Source organism: Trachypithecus francoisi, unplaced genomic scaffold (assembly GCF_009764315.1).
Source record: "Trachypithecus francoisi isolate TF-2019V2 unplaced genomic scaffold, Tfra_2.0 Lachesis_group5, whole genome shotgun sequence".
Classification (NCBI taxonomy): Eukaryota; Metazoa; Chordata; class Mammalia; order Primates; family Cercopithecidae; genus Trachypithecus; species Trachypithecus francoisi.
Window position 1 is genome coordinate 86,410,357 of NW_022681470.1, and position 24,447 is coordinate 86,434,803.

Here is a 24,447-nt window from a genome sequence, read left to right on the forward strand (position 1 = left end):
TATCATACATCAAACTCTACTGAGCATACTTTAATCTATTTAATGGCCTCTTTCAGTGTTTTAATTATTTATGAACAGCAATGATCCCTAAAACACTGTGATAATTTATATTGGCTTTTGATCCTAGAGGTTTTGATTAATGATACCAACTTATTTAGTAATCATTTATCCTATATCAAGAAAATTAGATTGAAAGAACAAATCTGGTTATGAGAACATTAGATTCCTAAATAAAACTTTTTTTCTGCCGGGCGCGGTGGCTCAAGCCTGTAATCCCAGCACTTTGGGAGGCCGAGGCGGGCGGATCACGAGGTCAGGAGATCGAGACCATCCTGGCGAACACTGTGAAACCCCGTCTCTACTAAAAAATACAAAAAACTAGCCGGGCGAGGTGGCGGGCGTCTGTAGTCCCAGCTACTCGGGAGGCTGAGGCAGGAGAATGGCGTGAACCCGGGAGGCGGAGCTTGCAGTGAGCTGAGATCCGGCCACTGCACTCCAGCCCCGGCGACAGAGCAAGACTCCGTCTCAAAAAAAAAAAAAAAAAAAAAAAAACTTTTTTTCTTTTTTAGACAGAGTCTCGCTCCGTCAGCAGGCTGGAGTGTAGTGGTGCGATCTCGGCTCAGTGTAGCCTCTGCCTCCCAGGTTCAAGTGATTCTCCCGCCTCAGCCTCCCAAGTAACTGGGACTACAGGCAAACGACACCACACTCAGCTAATTTTTGTATTTTTTTTTTTTTTTTTTCAGTAGAGACAAAGTTTCACCATGTTGGCCAGGCTGGTCTTGAACTCCTGACCTTAAGTGATCTGCCTGCCTCAGCCTCCCAAAGTATTGGGATTACAGGCGTGAGCCACCGTGCCCAGCCAATAAAACTTCTTTATCATGGGGGTGGAACTCAGCTCCTATGTTTATCCCACTTTCAACTGTTCTAAAGAGACCACAATTTAACAATATTTTCTGAAAGTCATGGAGTAAAATTAAGCCTAATTGTGAGAGTCTAGACCCAAAGGCTCATTTTAAAATGTCCGAGAGCTCAGAGGTGATGAGGAATAAGAAGAAGGAGACCAGGTTGTGTGGCTGTCTCATACAAAACTCATTTCTATAAAGAAGGCGGAGGGCCTGGGCTGTGGTGGTTCAGCATTACCGCAGTCTCGGGAGGCCTGCCAGCCTAAGATAGATTGAATTAAGTGAAGTCCAGACAGCTTCAGAGCAAGACCATCTGTTTTTCCTTTCCTCAAGATTTTCGTTCAAGCCAAGTGATGAAACTGCTCTCTTCTTCCCTTTTTTCCACTAAAGTTGCTGTTTTCAAGGTGTTATGACTTTTGAAAGATAGGCTGAACTGCTGGAGGTGCTCAGAGAGACTAGAACAGAGTTCTTTTCACAATAGATGCCATTTAATTTTATATTTTACAAATATTTTATCACTCATAGGACACAGCTTGATAGCCATCATAATATGTTTTTATTGATGAGTGAATGGATAGGTATTTTTTTTTATCATCATAAGTTTATGTTTTGCATGGGCTCATTCTGTTCTCCTGGAAATCAGAAGAACAATATGGTACACAATGATCCCATCCATCCCTGCCAAACCTTGGCCGTGTAATTTATCTGCCATGCCCAGTGCTGAGAAACGTGCTCAGAAAACTCAAATATTCTGAGAAATATTCTCAGAAAACTAAAAGTATAAACTTATTCTCAGAGACCAGGTAAGAAATTGGTTGTTTGGGGTCGTTTCATTCTAATCTCTAATATAATGATTGAGTCTAAATTCTGGTTTTCATAGTTTTTTTTGGGGGGGGGGCAGGGGGTTTGTGCATGTGCAGACAGTCTGAAACAGACTATATTGAGATTTAAAAAGGATTTCTGTGTATCAAATAAGACAACTCTGTAACCATAACAATAAGGGATCGCCAGTTAATTCTGGACTGGATTCCCCAGAACTGGACTAATTAATGTGAGGACATAAAATCCCAGTGTTTCGTATGTTTAGATATGTCAGAGACCAAGGTGCTTTCCTCCCAATAAACAGTCAACTCATATGTTAGAGGCCTATTTAAATAATCCTTTGTTGGATAGCCCCACAAACAGGTGTCCACACCACATACACCCCAGCTCTGACCCATGCCCCATCACTTCCCCAGGAATGATGTAAGACTGTAAAGAGCAAAGGTTACAAAGCCTAGAACTGGCACTGTTTATACAGAAAGGGAGATCCATCAGTAGCATGACTCTTTAATCATTGTTATTTACAATTTATCATCTGACAGACTTACAGAGAATAAATAAAGAAAAGAAAATATACAATTGGTATCACATTTCTTTTTCTAATACAGAGAAATTTTACGTATTCTATTTGGAACGTCTATGATAGTTTTAAGCAGAAATTAAATCCATTTTATCTTTACCCCTTGACAAGACACATCACCTTCCAAAGCCTGCAGAAGGGGGCCCAGATGTTTCCTCATCACAGGAAGAGTACACCACATTGCTGCAGAAACTCAGTCCTCAGAAAAAGTTACCAGGCAACAGGGTAGAAGAATAGGATATCATGAATAATAAAGGATATATAATGGATAGGCTAGATTGCAGACTCTTGGTGTGTTTGCAGGAAGCCTCTTTTCAAGAAAACAGTTTTTCACTGAAAGTGATTACCTTACCCCATTGTGCTTCCTTTGAGTCTCTGCAAATTCTTCCTTGATATGTTCATTGTAATTGTCGATGAGCACAGGTTAGCTTGGGACTCAGATTATTTTCCTGCAAGGCACCTGACATTGTTGCATGTTGTTGACAAGGTGTCTGCAGGAGAAACTAGATAGCTTGTTTCAAATAGGCTGGGTATAAGGCCAGAGTCTGATCTCTCCTTTTGAATTGGTGTCCTGTGGAGAACTACCTTTCATTGCTGTCTAAATGCCTCAAAAAATTAAGCAGCTGTATAGATCAATTTCTGCATCAAAAAGTATACAAACAGAGAATGCACTTCACCAGGTACAAGTCTGAGCATTTTTTTCTCTTTCCTCATTTGAAAATAAACTCTCCATGTTACAGCAAAAAAATTCTCCCTACATTCACTCTAGTTAACTGGATGACAAGTTTTTGTTTCCATCTTAAATTCTTTCAAAAAAACAACATTCAGCAAATATTTATCAAGTGCTCACAATGACCTAGGAACTTAATAAGACACACATTGTTATAATCTTGTGACCCCTTAAATAGGGGACTTAAAAATGTCAATCATAAAACTCAAAACTGTAATCCACAAAACTGGAGTTTCAACTTCTCCCCAGGTTGCTGCTGTGTTTGCAATTAATTTGGTTTAATGTGGTTGTTATTCCATTTAATAACAGCTATTTAGGCAAATAAAACCTCTCTATCACTCTGAAAATAGTATTTTATCAAACATTAGGAGTCTATACCATTGCATTCTATTCTCTCCACAAGCTATTCCCAGTGCCATTAACTAAGTGCCAACTAACTCTTGACTGAAATACTGGTTTACTCTAAACTCCTCATTTTGTCCCCAGTACTAATCCTACTCACTGTAGAAGCTTCAGGAAGCATCTAGAATATCCTGCTACACCTGGTTTTCTAGGCAACAAGCTATGAGCAGTTCTTACTGTCTTTTGTGTTGCCTAATATTTCTAAGTTTGGCTTGGATTGTTTCAGATGCCAAACAGCCTAACTAATCAGAAAATTTAGAAGCAATGTAGGCAGGGTATTGCTCATGATAAAGGAACACATTAATGTGTTACAGTCTCTCTAATACTGTAGAATTTTATCCAGATGGTGTCTTTCCTGTTGTATCCAAGCAAGGCCGGATTACAAATCAGCAAGAATTAAAAGTATCCAGCAACTAAATGAATATGTGTGGAAAAACTGGTGAAATTGAAAAAAGGTCTGTCGTTCAGTTAATAGCATTATGCCAATGTTAATTTTCTGGTTCTGAAAATGGACTAAGTGAAATGTTATAAATGGAGAAAACTGGATCTAGGGTAAGGCCACTCTACTATTTGTGTAACATCTTGTGAGCCTTAAGTTCTTTCAAAGTAACAAGTTTTTTTAAAGGATACACCAACTCAACAATTCTTCACCACTCTTTGGCACCAAGTAATGCAGCTAATTGTAGCAGAAAACTCAAAATGCCAGAAATCAAATCACCATTAACCACTCCAGTCTCTTTCCCTCTAAGTTCAGTTCTTGACAACTTATTACCAAGTGAAAAAAACATTAATCTGTTTTTATTAAAATGTTACATTTCTATTAGGAAGAATTTCCCAGCAAAAATAAGGATCTGCATCTTCCTGGACATGCAGAAACATTAGGGACCTACCATATGCACTGCCAGAGGACAGAAGTCTTACTAAAAGGGAAAGACTAGGATAGCAAATTCCAGGTCTATAAATTCAACTTACAATCAAAGACTTAGTAGCCATATATTGCAATTTTCTTTTCTTTCTTTCTTTTTTTGCTTTCTTTCTTTCTTTCTTTCTTCCTTTCTTTCTGTAGTTTTGGGCAAAACATTCACTGTTCTGTTTTAGTATACTTCCTTGGAATATCTTCATCTATTTCCATCTTGCAGACACTCCTCTTCTTCTGTTCTCCTTTACTCAAAACACATGGTTTAAACCCACATCATGGCTTTGTTGTGGGAAGCCTGGATGGGACTAGAAAAACACATGTTTTGGCCGGGCGCGGTGGCTCAAGCCTGTAATCCCAGCACTTTGGGAGGCCGAGACGGGCGGATCACGAGGTCAGGAGATCGAGACCATCCTGGCTAACACGGTGAAACCCCGTCTCTACTAAAAATACAAAAAATTAGCCGGGCGAGGTGGCGGGCGCCTGTAGTCCCAGCTACTCGGGAGGCTGAGGCAGGAGAATGGCGTGAACCCGGGAGGCGGAGCTTGCAGTGAGCTGAGATCCGGCCACTGCACTCCAGTCCGGGCGACAGAGCGAGACTCCGCCTCAAAAAAAAAAAAAAAAAAGAAAAACACATGTTTCCAGCGTGGTGCATATCTGTTTGTGCAGATATCGGACAAGATTTAATCTTGTCTAACTTATGCATATCGTTTTGATGTTTGCCTGTGGTTATTCTGGGCACAGCAATGGTGGGCATTATTGAAAATGAACTTTTTTGACAGAGGAAAGATAATAGAACATGAAGATTTATGAACTACCATAAGCTCCCCATCTCTGGGTCTTCATTTCCAAAGCAGCACTTGGAAAACCAAGCCCAGTTCAGGCAAATAGTTGATTTCTTCTCACCAGCACTTGAAATGGTCCAGAATACACCAGATGCTCAAACAACCTTCCTCACTCACTTCTGAAATGAAAAAGTCATTCCCTGATGATTGCTATATCTTTTCCAAGAGGAACTTCCCCTTTCTTAAAATTCTGAAAAATTCCTTTCCATTTCATACATTGAACCTGACTTCATTTCTTAATAAATATTTTTATCATCTCTATCATCCAGAATTTCTTCTTTCTCCATTCGTATTTATCTTTTACTTCAAGACACTTACATTCCTATTCCCTTTCAAAACTCCTTCTTATTTCAAAATGGATTCCCAATGGCTCCAGCTACTCCTGTTTCTACTTGCTCAACTTGATCTTCCCCTGTGTCTTTCCTGTGCACTCTCCGTTGCCCCTTTTTTGTAGCCTCCTTTCTAGCCCTGACCTTCCCCCCATTCAGTCATATGTACATTCGCGTATCCTTTTTTTTTCACCCCACTTGCATACAATCATCTTCTTTATACAGTCTTAATATACTTGCAAGTGATCTTTCCACAACATTAAAACCACATTTTGCTCCTCAGGCACTGCTTTGCACTTGAGATCTTGTCTGGTCACATATGTGCCTGGAAAGCACATCAAGTTTTAGATAGACCGAACTATCAGCACATTAGCCAGCAAGAATATAAATTTAGATCTGGCAATCCAAAAACACAATCTGCACATAAAATAATTCACATATATCATGAAGAAGATAACTTACTGCAAATGTAATAAGGCCCCACAGTCTCTAATCATTTTTTTTATCTCCTTTTCCAAATAAGTCCTAGCTTTGTTCCTCTAATTCAAATTTGAACTACTTACTATGTAGTTCAAATATGAACCACTTAGTATGAACTCTACACACTAGGCCCTCACCATGTATTCTGTTGGGTTGCTTGGATTTGTGCTACTAAACTCTAAAGGCATGACTAAGCTAGAAACTAAACCTGTGTCTATAATACAAAGGTCTCAGTGCCAGAAGTTGAAGCCTTCCTCATCCCAGAAAAGGATACAGATATGTATTACATGATAATACATATTGGGCAGCCATCTGAAACAGATTACTTCTATGACTCAAGGCTGGGAAAATTCAGACATTGTAAGTTCATTTTAAATATGATTTTTTTAAAAAAAATATGGAAACATAGAATAACTCAGTGAACTGGGACAGAATCATAAAAAAGAATAAGTGGAGAGATTTTAGGCAAAGGAAGATAAAATAATATTATTTTCTCTTGCTCCATAAGAAGTCATGGCATGGTCTGGATGTAGCCCTACCAGAGGCATGTGGATAAAGAATAGGCTGCAGGTCCTGAGTTCAAGTCCCTTTAATTCTAATGAAGCTTACAATACTTATTTTGAAAGCGTGGCAGGTCCCAAGGTATCTAGCCCTGCACATATCAAATATGCTAATGTATTTGGAAACACCTGGTAAACCTAAGGCACAATACGAATGGCATGTGTTACTATTACTACCATTACAGTGATTTCTTCCATGATCTCTTTTGCTGGTTACAATTTTCAGAGCAAGAAATGACCAGATTACTAAATCCATCAGTTATAGATACAATTATCCAGTTAGTACTGGATGTATCAGAACCAGAAGGAACCTCAAAACTATTTAATCTAATTTCCTCATCCTATAAATAAGAAAACAAAATGCAGAAAGACCAAGTGATTTAGCCAAGATGACACACTTAGTGTGAAGCAGAAAGAGGATTAAAGCTCCCAAATCAATGCTCTCTTGACTCTCAAACCAATGATTTCTCCAAAGTTAGTCCTGGGATAGACTAAAGCACAAAGGCATAGGACAACTACGGGGAAAGGACATTTGCTAGGATCAGAAGATGACCTGAAAAATTGATCCTGTGGACTTGGGATTTATGCTTATGCTGTGGCCTGGAGCAATGCTGAAGGCTGAATGGGGAAATACACATGTTTCTGAGAAACTGTTGTAGAAGGTAAACTGGAGAGGGCAACAGAGGCAGACCCAAGGGGTCAAGGCCATTCCTTCTTAGCTTGGGAAGCTGATTTGTAATGTCTTCTTGTTTCTCCTCAATGGAAATTAAGAGTTCCTTTTTCTAGCTTCCCACTAAATCTGAAGATTTGTGGAGTGTGAAAGCTCAGAATCTGCTCTGAGCAGATTCCTTCTTGACAGTGGTTCTGTTTACATGAATTCTGAAGCCACAGCTTTGAGCTTTCTTTTCTGCGGGTCACACCATCTCAGAGGCAAGAGCGTGTATACTCAGCAGTAGCAATAGATGCTCATCCTGTGCCTCTCTAGAATCAAGGACTCTCGGAGTTAGAAGGACATTAAACATTGTCTCACACCACCATCTACTTTGTGTTTGAAAACCTCCATTTTCTTTGACAAGAGACTCCCCACCTCTGGTAGCAGCCCATTTATCCTTGTATGTTCTGAGTGCTTTGTTTTCCCCAATAAGGAATGGAAATCAGTCTCCCTGTAACTTCTCCACATTAGTCCTAGGACAACTTTTTTGGGGACACTCAGAACAGATCTATCCCCTCTTGGACAAGGCCATTAGGTATTTATGCCTGAGAAATTTAGCCCCAAGCCCAAAGATCCTACAGAGGCTTCATCCTTGAAAACGTTAGAAGATTTGGACAAGATGAACTTGAGTCTACCATCAAGATATCAAAACATCAGCCTTCACTGATTAAAAACTCAGATTCTCACTAAAACACACACGAAAATATCTGAACAAGACAAAGAAAACAACCCTCTTACAAAATCACAAATAAATGGTGGATACCATGTCTGTTATGTGTCCTCCATTGACCTCCTTTCCTATGTCCATTATCTATTCATGAATCCTTCCATCCATGAGGTACTTTTTTTCTGTAAATGACAATCCCCCTTCATACACTCTTGCAGCAAACATTCTTTCCTATCTATATCACCAGTTGTTTCATATACGAACTTCAACCCTGACCCCTGTCCATGAATGAGTGGAACACCCATTTCAAAAAATTGGGGGTTTTCAAGAATATATCATTCACTTTGACAGGAGAGAGAAATACAAACAGTGAGACATGTCCAGAGGCCAAATTAGAAAACCACCTGTGATTAGTTGCTGAATTCTGAGTCCTCAGATTCTCCACATCTATCAAGTGCTTTCCCTAAATTTAATCTCATGTTTCCCAAGACATTAGTATTCTTCAAGTTTTTCTTTCTGAAGATTCTTTCAGAGTGACATGGAAAAATATTGTAGAATCTGCACATTTATAAGCACAAGCATAGTTAACCTTTATAAATTATCTGAATTTTCTAGCCTTTGTTATCCAACATTTTGGTATATCAAGTAAGATTTTCTTTTACTAGATTGTATCTGCCCTAGGCTTTTTTTTTTTTTTAGTTCTTTAATGTAAAAAAAAAAAAGTATATATGAGTCAGGAGTAGGGAGTGGGGGTGACCAGGAACAGACAGCAAAGCAAACAAGTCTCTGTCTCTCAGGTTCATTAAATGTCCAGATGGAGTGGCATAGGCGTGGGTGAGTGGTAGGTCTTGTAGAGAGAATCTGAGCCGTAGGAACGTGGCCAGGCACTGACAGCATCACTCGTCGCCTTGTTGAAGGAGCAGAAGGTGGATTTCTTGGAATGAGGGACGATTCTTCGTATCTCTTCTCCAGCAGCTAAGCATCAGCTTATACACAGAGTCAGGGCAAATAGCTGGTTGAGGGAGGTAAGTCTTTGAGAAAAAAATAAAGGAAAACAAAAGAGAGAGAGAGAGAGAGAATATTACAAAGAAGGAGGAAAGGGAAGTATATTTGCATCATGGTTTGATTTGCCCCCTGCCCACTTTCTTGAACTTGATAACTGAAATGGGTGTGGTGTCCATTTTTCCTACTCATGAAAGTTCTGAATCATATCAGCCCTTTTCTAAGCTATTCCCTTTGTCTTCTGGAGTTCTCTGGAGCAGAAATTTTTGATGGGCCATTATGTGGTCCCTACCTTCATGCAAAAGATGAAACAACCAAAAAGAGACCAAATCTTCCATTTATGACCAACCCATATTGAAGTTCATCTTGGCTGAGCCAATCATGGCAGAGGCAGAAAACAACATTTTTCTTTGGCCCACTCACTTATCTCACGTACTTGGGAGTAAATTTGCCCTTTACTGTGGCAAGAAGGCAAATTGCCTCATAACCAAGATAGCTAATTTAGACTCCCTGCTGCCAAAATATTTACAGAGTATAAAGAGACAATTAAAATCTGAGACCCCTCTCTTATTTTTAGTATGCATAATGTATTATCTCTTGTCAATCCCTTATCTATCTTTGACTTGCTTGGATCTATTCAAGCCACAGAAGATCCACTTTTTATTGTCTGCAAGATCCTTCCCCAGCTATTATCCTTTTCCTGGTAAAGATGCCATAATCCAAGGGTATGCTGTTGCCAGGCCCCTTTGGGGAGGTACAGTGCTGTAGTGACTGGCAAGCTTTAAATTCCATATCTCACAGGAATTTTTAATCTAAGTCACCCAAAAAAAGTTTGCAGTATCTTGGCTAGGAATTGAGACTCCTGGGGAGCTTGGGAAACTATCTTTCCCTGAGTCTTGAGATGTCACAATACTCTTGGATTGTCCAAGAGATGCCTTCCAAGAGCAACAAGTTCAGGATATATCTGCCCATTTTCGGACATCCAAGTCTAGAAACATTGCTAGATAGTCAAAACCAACCCCAATTCTTATACTAAGCTATATTTTAATGAATGCTAATACATCCCTTTTACACTTATATTTATTGACCCAGAAGAAAAACCACATGGTCTAGATCAAGAAATAGATAAAACATGAGAGACAGGACTGTATTTCCTGCTACCTTTGAGTTGGGGAGAAACCTGACATGACCCTTTATGCCCTCCAAGAGTCAATGAGTTGACACATAGATAAAGCAGAGTGTATGGATGCCTGGGGAGGATACTGGTCTTTCACATCATTTGGATAGTTAGTGACAAAGACTATCATCCACATAGTCTGTCTTCCATCTCAGCCCACTCCTGCTAAGTCAGGACTTTCCATTCTCCATCCTTCAAGGTACACAGGTCCACATCCATTCATCCCCAACAGTTCTTACCTGCCTCCCTTGGTCTCGGAAGAACTCTCCAGTATTCTCAATAACCTGTTCATCTGATAGCTGGGAATAGGGCTGTTCCTGGCAAAAGGTGAAAGTCTCCCACAAAGTAACCCCAAAGGCCCACACATCACTTGCCGTAGTGAACTTGCCCTATTTAAGTAAAGAAAAGAATGGGAAATCAGAATAACCTGTTCACAACAATACCCGTTTAAATTTCATAATCTGGAGCTATACCCCTTCCCCTACCACAGGCAAGGAATTCTGAAAATGCCAAGATGTGCATGGAGTATTTAGAAACAGCCCATTCTCTCATTCTCGTGATCTCAACTTGGTTTTGCTTCTTTGTGATCCAAGAGCTGAAAAAAATGCAGCCATAAGCTATCTGACTCTGCAAATGAGTGTTAGGTCAACCTTTCAACTCTAGGGTAGCCTTGGGAAAATGCTCCTGAGAAAGGCAAAATCTGAATGGGAAGTCAATGGTTTTTATGTTAGAGATAGAGGACTCTAGTTTAAGTGCCTGCAGTGAATCCAGGACTCTCATTTACCAGTTCAGTTATCATTACAGTGTTGAAAGATAGACTTTAACAAGTGACAGCAATGAGATTCAGGTGTAAATAGCATGCATTGACTACTCACATTTTCTGCTCAGTACAGACAACAACATTGTGAAGTGGCTGATATTATTTATTTTTTAATTTTTTTTTCTTTGAGAAATGGGGTCTCATTATGTTGCCCAGCCTGGAGTTCAATGGCCAGGCACATGTTTGATCTCACTACTGATGAATACGGGAGTTTTGACCTCCTCTGTTTCTGATCTGGGCTGGCTCATCCCTCTTTAGGCAACCTGGTGGTCCATTGCTCCTAGGGGTGACCATATTAATGCCAAACTCGGTGAGGACACCCAATAGGTATAGCGCAGCGCAGCCTAGATTTTCATCCTCCTGTCTTAGCCTTGTGAGTAGCTGGGAGTACAGGTACACACCACCATGCCAGTTATCCTTATTTTTTAGATCAGAAAAATGAAACAGGAGCGGTTTCCCAGATTCTCCTGGTTAATAAGGCCATTAGTAGTGGAAAAACCGGATTTGAACCAAGGTCCTCTGAATGTCAGTCTAATATATTGTTTTCAACACCACATAATACCTTTAGGGAGAGTAATGCCTAACTATCCTATTAGAAATGGGTAAAATATAGCAATTCACATACATAGGTGAAAAAGATCTTTATAAGGATTTATGTAAACTGGTGTACATCACAGTATCATTCATAACAGCAGGAAATTGGAAAGTACTTAAATATCAAATTATAGAGGCATTATTAAGTTATAGGATATATCTACACAATGGAATATTATGCAGATATTAAAATGTTAAGTTAAAAATAGAGAATTGTGTGGCATAGTGTCATCCCAATTATGTAATATAAATTACATGTATGTACATACATATATAAATGCATGCATAGAAAAAAATTGCATGCATAGAAACAATATATGTATAGAAAAAAGTCCTCAAAGAAAATATACCAAAGCATTGATAGTGGTTATCTTGGTGAGTGGAAGGGAATAACTATACATTTTTTATTTCAAAATTAATTTACAAATCCTATAAGAATATCAGCAGGAAATAAGCAGATTAATCACAAATGAGCAAAACCAAATTGGTCTCAGACTTTTCTGTGCAATGTTACACAAGAAAAAGGTAAAATAACATGTACATGGCATTGTGGGAAGTAAAAGTGTATAGTCTAATGAGTCTATAAATCAGCTGAGTGGTTGTAAAATCAACAATAAAAAGTTTCAGGTATGCATGGACAGAAAATATACCTCTAAGAGAGATATTTGGAAAAAATTACTCACTTACGGTATGGAATATCAAGAATCAAATAAAAATTAAAAAGCAAAGAATGATGAACTTAAAAAGAACATCTTGAAAAGTACTGAAATACAATTATAGGAATTAGTCTATATAATTATGAGAAACATGCTTATGAAACTAATGGGGAAGAAAATATTTTGTATAGGTAACATTTCTTTAAATGATAAGGTTGTTAATACTTTAAGAACAATCACTAGGTAGAAATAATAAAGAGAAACAAGATAATAAATCTCTTATACTTTTTAACTTGTCTCCCTAAATTTTTATAAGTGTGTTAATTTTTTAGCAGAAATAGGCAAGCATTAAATAATAACAGTTAGTACACAAAGAAAATAATTTCAAATCAGAGAAAATATTAGTCTATTGAGTTTGCCTTCTGCTGTCTCAGGTTTGTCTCCACGTGTCATGCATGCCAGCCCACAAGCCAGTTGTTAGGGCTTTAAAATGCTGAGAACTCACCAGCAAGATACTTTCCCAAGACATCCAGCGGATAGGGAGCACTGCCCGGCCCTGGATCCGGTAATAGTCACCACTGTACAGGTTCCTGCTCATTCCAAAGTCAGCTATCTTGATTGTATAGTTCTTACCCACTAAGCAATTTCGTGTGGCCAGATCTCGGTGAACGAAATTAAGAGAGGAAAGGTACTTCATGCCAGAGGCAATCTGGGTAGCCATAAACTTCAGATTGGTGTAACTGAGGAAATAGACAAGAAGACAGAAGGTAGCCTATGGAAACAGGAAGAGGTGAAAGGTACACATTCTAAAATTTGTATCAACAAGCTAGGGTTGAAAGCTCAACATTCTTTTTCTACTCTTGATGAATCCCTTGCATTCCCCCAAAGGGCAGCTGCTCCATTATTCCCTGCACACTAACTTCCTCCACCATCCCATAACAGTGATACACTTTAAGGCTCACTGCTCCCTACTTTCAGATCCCAGGTTGTTCTCATCACCACAGGGAGAAGACGGAAGACCTGGCTTGTTTACCTGACAGTGGGTACATTGCTGGAGGAAGAATTAGGGGGCTCATGGCGAGAAAGAAACTGATTGAGATCTCCATTCTCCATGTATTCAGTGATCATGCAGAGAGGGTCATCAGTGATACACACAGCTAATAGATGGATGATGTTTGGGTCCTTGAGCCGAGACATGATCTTTATCTCCTTAAGAAAATCATTCCTTGGGAGGATACAGACATAAATAAACTCAGAATTTGCCAGAGTCAGAATCAAGAGGGAGAAGAATGCACACCAAGGTCTATTCCTAGACATTATACCAAATCTTGTTTCACTTTGGATAACTTTTGAGAGGACAGAGAAATTGACACCTGGATCTGTCTCATTCTATTCCTCCTGAAATATCATGGACCCTTATTCAATTGTAATGTTTTTGAGAATGAGATCCATGACCTATTCACATTTCTATCCCTCACATCTAACAAAATCCCTGCCACACAGAAAGCAATTAATATTTGCTGAATCAAAAATAAGCTGCTAAAAACCACTCTACAAAGTAAAACGTTTCACTGAAAATTGTATCTTAAGTGCAGGAGGATATTTACCTTTTTTTTTTTTTTTTTTTTTAAAGCCATGGAGTCACTGTATTACTAAAGTGAAGAAACTTTGTATGATGTGAACAACCATACTTTGGCTTATCTGATTACTCTCTATTTTCTCATACTGACTTTTCTTAATGCAGTATGAACCGTCAGTCAGTTGCAACATGTATTTAGTAGCCTGTCCAAAACAGAGCTCTTTAAAGGCTGTGGTGGTAGTCATGTCAAAAGAAGTATTCATTTGACCAAGACTCATAACTGTTTGAGTATATGGCGGCAGACATCCTTGGGTCATAAAGTAGCAAGATTTTGTTAGTGAGGCCTCTAGCCCACATTCCCAAAACTACTGGAGCAGAGGAGTTATAAGCCCTCCAAGAGTTTTCTAGGAATCCTGGACTGGAAGTCATACTATGTCAATATAAACCACTGGAATCAATGCAGTCTTGATGCAACACCTCCCCTCTTTCATTCCCCCTTCTGTCTCAAAGCAGGGGTTTCCATGGCTTGGGAGGGTTCACAGTCATGGCCGTCCATCATTGCTAAGGACACAGGTGGAGGAATGGCAAACTTCACCAATCGGAACAATGGAGAAAGGCTTTGTCATATCCTATGTCCTGTGGTTTTATTTTGTTTTGTTTCCCCTCATGCCACTTTCTCCAGTCATGTGCTAAGATTAATATAAGAAATACTTAATCTCTCTATGAGACCCAGAGAATGTCACCTTTTATTCTTAACAGTATCTTAAAGTTTGAAATTATCAGTTAAATTTCTAAAGCCTCCAGTTTCATTTCCTCACCTTTCTCTCTTCTTTATCTTACATCCTGTCCATTGCAAGTCTTTTAATGAAGTCTATCACTATTCTTGGAATTTATGATAATTTGGAAAATAAGAATAATAAACTTTTTTTCACTATGAATATCAGTGAGACAAATCAAGACAACATGAATAGGAAAAATGTATAGGTCATCCAGGTATGGAGATTTCTCTGGGACACATACAACCAGCTTTCAACCAGCTTGTCTCTCTGGGTGAGGATAAACTCACCATTATTGTAATGGAAAGGCTGTCAGACAATGGAGTGTGGCTGGAAACTGCAATTTATGTAGAAAAAGATCCAAGAGATTATTAGCCAGTTTGGAAAACTGCTAGAGAACCGTGGATCCTTTTGCTTTGAGGTTCATAGATAATTTTCCAAATAGAGGTAGCTTCTCATTTTGAGAGTAGCTGGAGATAGAAGAAAAGGAGCATAAAAGAGAAAAAAGGGATGAGAAAATAAATAGAAATGTGAAAAAAGGAGACTGGAAGAGGCTTAGCAAGAAAGTCATGTGTGATTGTGAAGACTTTGTCAAGAGGAGGCAATGACATGCAGGAGTATGTCTGCATGTAAAGACCAAAGAAGTACACATCTAGACAGTTGTATATGTTGGGAAGTACAGTGCTTGTGCACAGGGGGTTAGGAAGTAAATATGTGGCAAGTACAATAGAAAATGTACCTTTGTGTTTGAGAGAGGTGGAGAAAGAGATGAGGACTGCTGACCCCATCAGAGTAAGAAAAAGGACAACAGTGGAAATGGGAGGCAGCTCACTGACCTCCCCATCTCAAAAGAAAAAAATTGCTCAGAAGTATCCAGGAGTATTCCTGGTCCTAAAGATGAAATACATAAAGGAAAATTAAAAATGTAGACCACAGACCTGGCATTCTTGTTGGCATCTGCTCGGAGCATTTTCACAGCCACCAGGACAGGCTGGTTGGCACTGACATCTAGGGCAAAATCTTTGTCTTTGAATTTTTCCATTCCCTCCACTTCACAGAGATGAACCTAGACAAAAGTCATCTAGTCTCAGCATCATCATTTCTCCTGAAGATGTCTCAGTACTCTTGCTGGGCATTTCCTGGAGATAAACTAACTCTTACAACTCAGGCAAAATGATCAAAAGACCAATAAGAAGATATGTGTAACATATCTATGATTCAAATAACTGATAAGATTAAAAACAATGGTAAAGTACCCAGTTAATATGCTACTTTCCTGCCTTAGAAATACACATTGATTGGAATATTAAGTGAATGAATGAATCAGTAACAATATTATATTACAGCATAGCCCAATATAAAATGTCTTTTATTACAAATGCTTGAACTTTGATTCATGAGTCACTGGATCATGTAAAACATAAGGCAGTTTCCTTAGTATAGGGTTTAGCATTATAAGCAACTCCTGTGTAACAGTATAACAGATACGGGTTTTCAACCCAGGGGACAGAATGAGTACATGTCACACCATGAACAGATAACATGGGCCCCTCCACCTCTTGCAACACCATACCTATCCAAGGAGAGAACATGAGATCCACACTGAAAACCAATAACACATCTTAGGAAACCAAGTGTTTTATTTGGAGTTTAGATGGTGGTGAAGGGTTCCTATTACAATTCAAAACATTGCTTTGAGCTCCCAGAAGGTTCATGTGACTGACGCAAGAGTGAAAAGTTTAATAATGCATGCATCACTCTGAGGGCAAATGAAAAGAGTACTCCTCCTTATCTTGGTTGGTGATTCATTCCCTAGTGGCTGATTCTGGGACTAAAGGCAGGGGCGTGGTTGTTTTTGACCATTTTACATATAACTCTCATTCAAGGGGAAAAAAACAAAGTGGCTATTGAGAAGCAGAATGTTCCTGGACAGTTCATAAAAGATGATCACATCTTGTGGATCCCACCCTGCATAATCTATTGTAAACATTTTTGAAAATATTGAATGTGTTTCAAGATATCTGAAGTCTAGTGACTTGCCTGCCGTAAAAACTCCTGTATAGAAATTAGAAGTCCCAGGAACTCCACAGCTATTTGACAAAGATGAGGTTGACCCAATACTAAAATCCAGAGGACAATGCAAGGAGTGACAAGTGGAAGAGACACTCTGTTGTGAATCCACCTCTGGAAGGGACTGTTTGTTCTACTGACCATTTTTATCCAACCACCTCCTTCCAGCTCTAAGGGACTGGAGGCCCCACTCAAAGAATCAACTCACCTCCCCAAACTGTCCTTCTCCCAGCTTCTCTTTGAAAGTTAAGAGTTTCCTGGGGAACTCCTCCACAGCCACATCTTTTCCTGAGAGCAGGTCCATGGTGACGGCAGGCACTGAGTATGTGTTGCCTCCTGTCACTCCCTGGAGATTCACTATGTCAGCCTCTGCATAATGGGGCACCCCCTCAGGGCCACTGGGCTGGACTGACTTCACAACACCGCTGCAGCCTGGGAAAACAAGGGCAATGAGCCTCATTCCATGGAGCATCTTTGGAGATCTCTTCAGGAAGGAACTCTGAGAGGAGGGCTAAAACATGCCCCTGTGAAAGCCTAACCTGCTTCATGACATTCTCACTTGGAAAATGGTTTTGCTTCCTCTAGAGATTTTCTTGTGGCCTTCAGAATGTAGAACACAATTTTATTTCTCATTCTTCTCCTCATAATACATGATCATTTACAAATTCTGTGGCTAAACTTGTGGAATTGTGTGGTGAAGCTATAGGAAGGCTCACGGTATATCAGGGTGGGAATATTAAAGGTTGAAGTTTTCATAACGTATTTCCTTAATTTTAAGACACTGTTATTGACTTAAAAACTGATTTTAGGTATAAAAAATTTCAGATTAAAGACATATGATCTAGTTTAAGACATATTCTAACTTAAAAAAAAACATTAAAATATGTGGTGGGGAATGTTTTAAACTTAGGAAATAGGTAAATTACTTCCATTCACCTTAAGAAATAAATCAATTTATATCCTTAGTTCTTGCTGCCTCTGTGAAATTACTTGAATTTAGCATGCTCTTTCATGTCTTCTGTCCATTGAATAATAAAATAGATGCAAGTTTCCTTTTATCCTTCGAAAAGACCCCTTCAGGCTCCTTCCTGTAAAATCTTATGCTCTTGAATTTAGTCCTGTCTGCTTCTACATTCAGCTCAGGCCTAGCTCCTCTCTCCTCAACACCACGAGGTATTTTCTACTGGCTTGGGTCCCTCAGGTTGATGACCTTATAGAAAAGTTGCTCTGAGCTAAAGAGGTGACTCCAGCTTCCCTTCTGATATGACTCTGCATCATTTTTTAAAAGACATTGAAGTTTGAATGAACTGACACTACTTACTATTTTACCTGTTTTATTTCAATGCTTTTATTGAGAAAAGGCGAGAAATATTTTACTCTCATAATAAAATCTCATATTACCCTAATAAATGTTTACCAAAGAGAAATTACCAAAAAACAGATAACTCAAGTAGTTACTTATTTTAGTTATTTAAATGGCTACACCACTGGGAATTTTGGAATGTCTTTAGCTTCATTGATTTATTTCTCCAGATGAAAATCTAGTCCTGCCTTTACCCACTCACGAAATTTGGTGTTGGATGAGTACTCTATCTGGGCTTTTTCACTTTCCTGACATGTGAAATGAGGTTAGATTGGTTGGACTGTTTAGGTTCTTGTGGTGTTAACACCTAATTCACATGTTTTATTTTTTTTTCTTTATTTTCTGGTATGTGGGTCCCTCCACACGTCTTATATTCAGTAGCAAGGGAGAGGTGCTCAAATTGGGCCAGGAGCAGCTGCAGACCAAATCTAGAAAGAGAATGTGGACTTCTCAGGAGGTTAGTAGAGACTAAAAATAGATACAGTTAACTGGGAGCAGGTGTGTCATTCCTACCTGAGGCTTGTCGAGGTTTCTCCCTCGACTCCCTGCCCACCACATCATCCTCACCTGACTCCTCCTCCCCTGGAGCAAATTCTGGGAGTTTTCGTATCAGCCTGGATGGCTCCTGGTAGTCAGGGCGAAGGGGAAAGATGCGATCGTAAGTCGAGTTGGACTCTTGTTCACTAGGTGATGAGGAGCGGTTATTGTTGAACATGCTAGAATCACTTGGCAGGGAAAGGCTGACTGTCATTTCATCATCCAGCATCCTCCGAGAAGCCTGGAAGAGAATAACAAGGAGAAAGACACGCTGGCACAAAAGAGATGGTCAATTCCTCCCCTTCTTAAACTCAGCTCTTCCATGCAAATGAAATAACTCTTTACTACTGTTTAACCCCAGTGACACTGGACATGCTAGGGATGCAGTCTGGGTCCACAGATGCCTGTGTTGTAGAAACTTAGAATAATCCTTCATTTCTTCAAGGCAGAATTTGATCTTCTAATTTCTATGATGTGCTTTCTGAAACACTTAAAAAAAAAGGATTATCTCCATGATGCTATAAGAACCTATCGGTAGCCAAATATCTCAGTCTTATAGAGTTTTCTATGTTTTATTAAATGATGGGTTTTGCTGGCTTACCCTTTAACTGCTTGGTTTTAGAATAGACATAAATTTTTTAACTTAATAAATGTACTATAACATGATGAATCAATAGTTCTAATTGATCATTCTGACACCCTAAATTAGGATAATACCCACCACTGACCCATATTTTCACTAACCAAAAATAAAATGGCTACAATATGGAACAGGAAAGCCCTAGGTGTCCAGAGGTAACAATGTGACTTACACCTAATAAGGGAGGGAGAACAACAAAGCAACTACTTCTGTGGTATCTTATCTAATATAACCTGCCAGCTGCATCAAAAGGAAAATGCCAACATTTGCATGTATGTGACTATTTGAGTTTAAGTATGTAAAATGCTCCATTCCAACAAACACAGCTTGGGTGCTCAATGGCAAAACTTAGATGTGCACTTTTCCACTAGACTGAAAGGTCTTTTTTTGCAGTAATATTCCCAGTACTAAGCATGAAGCTCAGAACAAAGTAGGTACTCAATATATGTGGGTTGAATCTCTCAAAGAGGGAATGTTGAGGACACCATCAAAAGTATCCTACAAACAATGCTACAGTCTACAGCTATGTTAAGTAATGTTCTTAGAATGTATGTGTGTACTCAATGCTTTTCCATATAAAATTTTGTTCCCAGGAAGAAATCCTGGGTGTCATTCCAGAGCACCTTGAGTTATCTTACTCAGGGTATACAGGGGTAGAATTTCTCAGAGGACCAAGTTAAATATTCAAGGGCAAAATATTTGCTCTACCTTTTACCTGGAGATTCCAACATTTCTCTCTTAGCCCATGAAGATATTCCAACAGGCCTCAGAATAAAGACTCAGAGAAGTGTGGTAAATTGTGGCTCACATAAAGAGAAAAAGAGCTCATAGAGTAGAGAACAAAGACCCTTCTCCCTTGGCTAAAATGTGGTCCTAACAGACTATTTAAGAAGGCTACATATCCTCTTCAAGCAGTTCAATGAATCTTCAGTTCACCACCACCCTCACTCTGGAATACCTCATTAAACACTAGTGTGTTCCAGCATTCTAAAGGAGGAAAAGTTTTGATATTTGCCTCATTCATGCCTTGAGACACCTCATGACAGTGAGTGAGTCTCTGTGGATTCTGTCTTTCAGTCTTCTGTGGCTATCTGTGAATTGAAAGCTTTAAGTGTTTTCAGACTGGTAGACATACTTGTGGGAAGCAAGGAGACCTCTTCCATGAAATATTCCTGCCTAAAAACCTTAAAACAAACATCAACCATCTCAGGAACCTGAGGGTGGCACAGGTCAGAAGGAATTGCAGGCTACTCATCAGGATTGCTCCTCCTTACCCCTGATTTGAGCCATTTTTCTCCCATCCTACATCTAGAACGCTCTGGAGACTCAAGCCCATTCTCATGGTGCCCTTTCCTCTCCTCTGGAATAGAGGTCCCATACAGGCATTGGTCTCCTCTGAGACCCCACCCCCAAACACAGAAATCAATCAGGATTTCTCCTTCTTCCTGTTCCCTGCCCTCAGGAGGCAGTTCAAAGCCCCACAGCTCAGAGTTTCTGTGGCCTCTCCTAGTCCATGTCTAATGAGAGGAACTCATTGACCAGGAGAGGTGACCATGGCCAAATGTAGAAATACTTAATCATCAGCGGGCCCCAAAAGAATCAGACACTAAGCAGCAGTGAGTTGCTATTTGGTCCAAGAAAGCAAGACAAGTCATAGATATTCCATCTTTGAAGAAATGAAAGTAGAAAGAAATCAGTGCATTTCAATATTAACAACTGGAAAAAGCATGGAAGACTGGACACCAGTTGTATGACCTTAAGCACATCACATGTTCTCATCAGAAAAATAGTTAAATATAACAATACCTAAGAGTTATTACTCAATGAGGTGTATATAAAATTATGCATGAGGAAAAAGTCTGCTTCCTGTAAAGTGTTATGCAATGTAAAAAGTTATTCAGATCATTTGGCATAGACAGAGTCTGAAGAGGGACTCCGAGGGATACATAATCATAACCTTCAAGTGAACAAAAGTAGAAATAGAGTAGTGAGAAACTTGACTTGAACATTAATGAAGCTGGATGTTTTTCTACACACACACACACACACACACACACCCCAAACACACAAGCAAAGTGAAAAAGATGAGAAGGAACTTCAACAGCATTATCAGAAATTTCAGCTTGGCATTAGGAGAATAATTCTTAAACTTGAATGTGCATCAGAAACACTTGTTAATTTTTTTTTTTTAAGTATGGATGCCTGGACTCCACCCAAAATCCAGTGAATCAGAATCTTCAAGGAAAATGCCTGAGTTGAGATTCAATGTATTGAGAAGAGTTTTCTGCATTTCCGAGGAAGGTTAGGGAGGTTCCAACATCTCCACTCTAAAAATGAGAAAACAGACTTAGCTAATTCTTTTCTGGCTTCATTCCTATGTTTCTTGGTAGCCTCAATTAACTCCAACCATTAATAAATGTTTGCAATGTGCCTTTTACTCCTGGGGCAACAGTGGCTTAAGAAAGAAAGGAGCAGTTTCTTGTATCATGCCCATTCTGCACCTCCTTACCTTCTCCAGCATTTTCTGCCAGAACTGCCTCCAGAGGATGATGACAATGATGGCCAGGAGGATAAAGATGATGGCCACCAAGCAGCCAATCAGGATCCGGGTGTTGCTGTCATCAATTTTAAGCATTGGATCTGTGACCAGGGAGAGAAGGCAGAGAATACAATCATCTCACAGGTCAAGTAAAAGTATGAGGGACTGGACTGGAAACATGGAAGTAGAACCTGTTCCTTGAAGATAATTATGGAAGATGCCACCTTAATACTTCTGCTTATTCTTGCTCTTGCTACAGGTTTTTTTTTTTTCTTGCTACTGTTTTATTACTTTTCTTTTTTTTCCTGAAACAGAGTCTTTTTCTGTCCCTCAGGATGGAGTGCAATGGCATGATGTCGGCTCACTGCAACCTCTCCCTCCCAGGTTCAAGCAATTCTCCTGCCTCAGCCTCCTGAGTAGCTGGGATTACAGGCATGCGCCACTATGCCTGGCTAATTTTTGTATCTTTAGTAGAGATGGGGTTTCTCCATGTTGGCCAGGCTGGTCTCGAACTCCTGACTTTGTGATCCGCCTATCTCTGCCTCCCAAAGTGCTGGGATTACTGGTGTGAGTCACCATGCCCGTCCTGTTTTATTACTTTGTTTACATATCCTACTTCCCTCTTCCATAAGACAGTATTCTCCCTCTCCCCATGTGTCAGACAGAATAATGGTGAGTTTTTCTATTCTTCCCAAAATTTTGTCTCTGTATTATTATGGCCTGAGTCTACGGTCCCTTAATCACACTTCATGAAAAACAGTTGAGGAACCAGTTTCACTCTGCATTCTTTGAGACATGCCAAGGGAGCTGAAAGTCCTCTTTGGATACATTCAATCACACATGTTTCCCACATAGCTGGCTAGTGTCACCAATGACTGCCTAAAGCAAGGTATACATGGCATATTTATCTCCAATTAGAGAGATCAACATTTTGTTTCTTAGATTTCCACCCCTTCTTAGAAATACCCACTATGGGTCTGAGCTAGGAATGTCCCTTTCCCTGTTTCTGACCCCAAATTTCCAAACTTTCATGGAGACATTGGGACAACTCCAGACTCTGCCTCAGCTGAAGAAGCACATGAATCAGTAGCGAAGAGAGTATATTTGGATCCATAACTTGGAGGTAGACAGGCTACTCTTCATCCAAAGCCAACTGGTGTAAAGCCTCCCACACAGCCAAAGCTTTGCAACTCTCTACCCTTCTTCATCCTCCAGGAAGTCCCTTCAACTTAATTTGTATGATTAGGAATCACACATACCATAGGTTGTGGGTGCCGTAGAAGAGGTGGGCAGGGCTCCAGAGTTGTTGTACATTGCAGCATCTGTTATAAAACAAGGGTGAGTCAGAGCCAGGGAGAAGACAGATAACTAGTGCTTTCTCTGAAGGCATATTGTGACCTAGCACATTATGGAATCAATTTAGTGAGTTGCCATCAGTCTTTTAAAAAGATAAAATCATAAATACATTGAATAAAAATATCACCATTTATCTAAATAGTAAGAGCAAGTTTTCCTTTGTAAAATTTTTGTTTCACATATTACATACTAGATGCTATGGCACAAAAAAGTTTAAGAAACAGCGATTCAACGGGCTGTGACCATGCATTATTATAAAGCATAAGAAGCAGGACCCAAATTCAGCGAAAATATAGACGGAATATAGCGGGTAAATGGGCAAGGGATAGACATAGTGTTAAGATGCTTTTTCCTTCAAGGAAATTAGATTGTTTATAAAAGAGTCTTCGCTATGCCTCATCGGTCTAGGCTTTCAATTTATGAATTAAGGCTTCATCTTTATAGATATTTACTGATATTGGAGGGTCCTCTACTGTGATTTTGCAGCTTCTGAGACTAAACCACAAAAGTGTATTTGCCAGATTGATGTTGGCAGCTTTGCCTGAATTTTTCCCTCTGATTTGTCTAATCAAGGGGGTCAAGAATTAGAATATGCATTTCCTTTCTAAGAGACATTTCTTCCAACTATCCTAATTTTTCTTCTTCTTAACATTATTATATAAATAAGGAGGTATCTGGCCTCTGCATGTGCTTTGTGAGTTCGGTCGTCAGGCTCCAGTGAAAACTAATATTATTATGCATTGGATTTAAAGCTCAAGAGACCCCAGGAGTCAAAAACCATGGTTCATAGCTATAATTAGCTGTAATAAGTGTACCGATTACTATGCCAGGAGAATCCCTGAGGATGGGTAGTAATCTATTTGTCCCCCAGTTAACACTTACAGTGTAAGTGGCACTGACTTTGAGTGTCTTGATTTCTACTCTCAGTATTCAGATAAAACAATCAATCAACTCAAAACAATCAATCAGCTTACTGTTAGATTAAATCATTAGCACAGAAGGCATTTAAACATCAAACCTGTTTTCCTAAAAATATGCTTTATTTTCTTATCAGTACATCTTAATAAGCAAACCATCTTGAATTTTTTTTTTTTCTCCCTTAAAAATCAAATCTGAAAGGATGGGTTCTTCTGGTTTATCTTTTTTTTTTTTTTTAACAGGGTCTCACTCTGTCACCCAGGCTGGAGTGCAGTGGTGCAATCTCAACCCACTGCAAGCTCTGCCTCTGGGACTCAGGTGATCCTCTCACCTCAGCCTCCCAAGTAGCTGGGACTACAGGCATGTGCCACCACACCCAGCTAATTCTTGTGTTTTTTAAAGAGACGGGGTTTCGCCATGTTACCCAGACTAGTCTCAGACTCTTGATAACAAGCAATCCTCCTGCCTTGGCCTC

At 39.5% G+C, this 24,447-nt stretch overlaps 1 protein-coding gene across 3 annotated transcripts in view; it reads right to left on the reverse strand.

The window, feature by feature from the left end:
• Positions 1 to 5,495: 5,495 nt before the first annotated feature.
• Positions 5,496 to 24,447, reverse strand: part of DDR2 (discoidin domain receptor tyrosine kinase 2) — a 163,774-nt gene continuing 144,822 nt past the window's right edge. For all 3 annotated transcript variants that reach the window (XM_033196485.1, XM_033196487.1, XM_033196488.1), the window contains 9 exons: positions 22,958 to 23,020; positions 21,669 to 21,799; positions 18,550 to 18,760; positions 16,828 to 17,051; positions 15,488 to 15,615; positions 13,228 to 13,419; positions 12,700 to 12,934; positions 10,364 to 10,513; positions 5,496 to 8,976 (listed from right to left, as the gene is read on the reverse strand). In XM_033196485.1, the coding sequence (XP_033052376.1) occupies positions 8,842 to 8,976; positions 10,364 to 10,513; positions 12,700 to 12,934; positions 13,228 to 13,419; positions 15,488 to 15,615; positions 16,828 to 17,051; positions 18,550 to 18,760; positions 21,669 to 21,799; positions 22,958 to 23,020 (1,469 nt within the window). In that variant the 3' untranslated portion in view covers positions 5,496 to 8,841. The remainder of the gene's footprint in view (positions 8,977 to 10,363; positions 10,514 to 12,699; positions 12,935 to 13,227; positions 13,420 to 15,487; positions 15,616 to 16,827; positions 17,052 to 18,549; positions 18,761 to 21,668; positions 21,800 to 22,957; positions 23,021 to 24,447) is intronic.